The 2,498-nt window shown below is 45.9% G+C and overlaps 1 protein-coding gene across 1 annotated transcript; it reads right to left on the bottom strand.

Moving 5' to 3' along the window:
* Window positions 1-1,723: 1,723 nt before the first annotated feature.
* Window positions 1,724-2,080, bottom strand: LACBIDRAFT_313316 (uncharacterized protein; the record flags this gene model as incomplete). Its single annotated transcript, XM_001888800.1, has 2 exons — window positions 1,724-1,825; window positions 1,877-2,080. 2 exons carry the CDS (start codon window positions 2,078-2,080, stop codon window positions 1,724-1,726), a joined length of 306 nt encoding a protein of 101 aa, XP_001888835.1.
* Window positions 2,081-2,498: the final 418 nt, after the last annotated feature.

The raw sequence follows: 2,498 nt of genomic DNA, 5'->3' as shown, positions 1-2,498 counted from the left end.
TTCTGAAAGCCGATGTTCCACAACTTCTGTTTCTGTCCACCAATGAAGAGTAATCGATAATTCTGTGAGTTCGGATGCATGTTTGAATGGCTGGAATAGATCTTCGAAGCCACCGAAATCGGGGGGTCTGGTGATCGTCACTGAGAGGGAGCACAACAACGAAATAAGGTTGCGGAAGGATGACAAGTCCATAAGTGGCTCCCATCTGAAGGCAGCTACCAAGCGATGTAATCACAGGGCGGTCAGGCAAGACATGAATCGAAACATGTCCTCATTCCTTCCTGAGATTTCCAACTTCTCCAGCTCTCCAAGAACATGGGTGACATTTTTGAAAGAATGCGACCTGCGTCCATGCAGGTCAATATTGAAATCCAATGTTAGATTTACCAATGAGGAGAAGCTCGCAATGGCATTGACGTTTTCATTGCAGAAGTCGGTCTCTGTCAGGTGGAGTGTGCGCAGATTTGCAAACTTTAAAAATGAGCAGGGCAAGTGTACTGGGAACATCACCGTCGCCCATCCCTGCAACCTTCTCCATGTCAGCGCTCTCAATCCTCCATGCAAATGCTCCAGGATGACATGGGTCATTCAGTCTGCAGCTCCTACTGAAAAATCGATGACGGATGGTGTAAGCAGTGTTGAGAGCTCTGTTGCCATGTCTTCATTGAATTGTGGTACCCCATACACGAGACATCGAAGTCCAGGGAGAAAAGGTGCGTCTGCTGCCATCAGGTTGTATGCTGAAGAGTCGGGCCTTGCGTCGTTTCCTGTCATATCAAGACTCCGTATCCGGACTGCCATCCGCTTAAACCTTATCCAGTCGGCTGCTTGTAGTGGAGGGGAAGGCAGAAACTGTAACTTTTTTGTAATGAAAAAAGAAAAAAAAGGAAAGAAAAAGGAAACTGGTGCTTACGAGGAAGTGATCATGTTCAAAGCATCCTCATATTAGCATTAAGAGATTCCTCATCGTCTCACGTTCGACCACATGATATCCAGTGCCGGTTCACTGATAGATTTTGATGTCAAAGTCAAAGCAAATAGCTCATTGCCACCCAGGAAGGGACAAATTTCCCTGGTGATTTCCACTATTGAGCATTACAATTTTGACATACGTTGCGCGTGATCTGCATATTATATAACATTAACTTGGCCATGTGAAAGGATCCACAGATGATGTACCCTGCTTTACGTTTCCTCTTTGCTGAACTTATTTCTCTTGTCCATATGCCTCTTTTTGAATACAGACACTAACTCTTCGATTGTCCTCTTGGGGCATGACAGGCACTTTTTTGGAGCCACATTCTTTAACGCCTGAGCACTTCATGTATTCTTGGTTCTTGAGAAAGGAAAATCGTTGCCAGAGTGGAATGGACAACCGACTTACAACAACAAGTGCACTAGAATGACAGGTTAGGTGCACATTTACCCATTTCCCTTTTTTTTATCCATTGTCATACAAATGGTGTGAGTTTTAAAGGTCTACCATCATTGTGGCTATGTTCCGAATCATCTTTCCTTCATGCCCTCAATCTGGAGCTCAGAGATGCCTGGTATGGCTAAACACAACCGCTGTCTCTCAGAGTTTCCATTCAGGCTGATGGTGTTCTCTGGCGACTGGCCAGTTGATGCCTGGTATAGCTAAATGCAACCAGTGTCCAACCTCCATTGGCAAAGGTGAGCCTCCAAATGTCTTTGCGAAAGCTTTGTAGGCAGAAGAGTCTGGTTATGCATCATTCGGACTATAAAAATTCTCCCTGATCTTGAGCGTTTTAACCCTCCCTGCCACCTGATTGAACTTGGACCAGTCTGGGATGGAAGGCAGGTACTATTTCCTTTGTTAGAGAAATAAAGACAAAAATGCATTCTCGGTACTTACCAGTTTTCGGTTGCGTTTAGTGCATCCTGGAATGATCAGGAACAAGTGCCTCAATGTCGTAATGTCTCTCCATAACATGTCCAAGGCGGACAGGCTCACAGATTTACATGTTGACGCCAATGCAACAAGTTCTTTGCCCTCTGAGTAAAAACAAATATTGTCGACGAGTTCTCCGATTGAGAGTGTTCGTGCGGAGGGTGTCATGATTGCCACTACAATTTGTTATGTAATGTTTATGTAGGTTAGGGAGCAGCACTCTCCCGCTTCCGAGGATGCAACATGATGCACGAGTAATCACCATCACTTCACCCTTTCCATCACACCTTTCTACTCTACCACCATGTCAGATCTTTTGAGGCGTCTGCACAACGTGTGTGTCAAGGTCAACCAAATAGAGTCCCTTCCGCCTATGGCTACGCCCAACACCCGCCAGAGACATGTGGTGTTCTGGAAAGCACTTTACCAGTACGGAGGCCAAATCACCACTCACCTCAGCTTGCTGTCAGAGCTGACACCCCAAATGATGGACACACGTGCTACACCTCTCAAGCGGAAAGGACACTTCATTCCTCCATTCCACTTTCCCCCTGTTCTTTCTCTCACCCCTTTCTTTTCTCTCCCC

Source organism: Laccaria bicolor, genomic scaffold, assembly GCF_000143565.1.
Source record: "Laccaria bicolor S238N-H82 LACBIscaffold_59 genomic scaffold, whole genome shotgun sequence".
NCBI lineage: Eukaryota > Fungi > Basidiomycota > Agaricomycetes > Agaricales > Hydnangiaceae > Laccaria > Laccaria bicolor.
The sequence above is the reverse complement of the archived record's forward strand: the minus strand, read 5'-3'. Positions and strand labels throughout refer to the sequence as shown.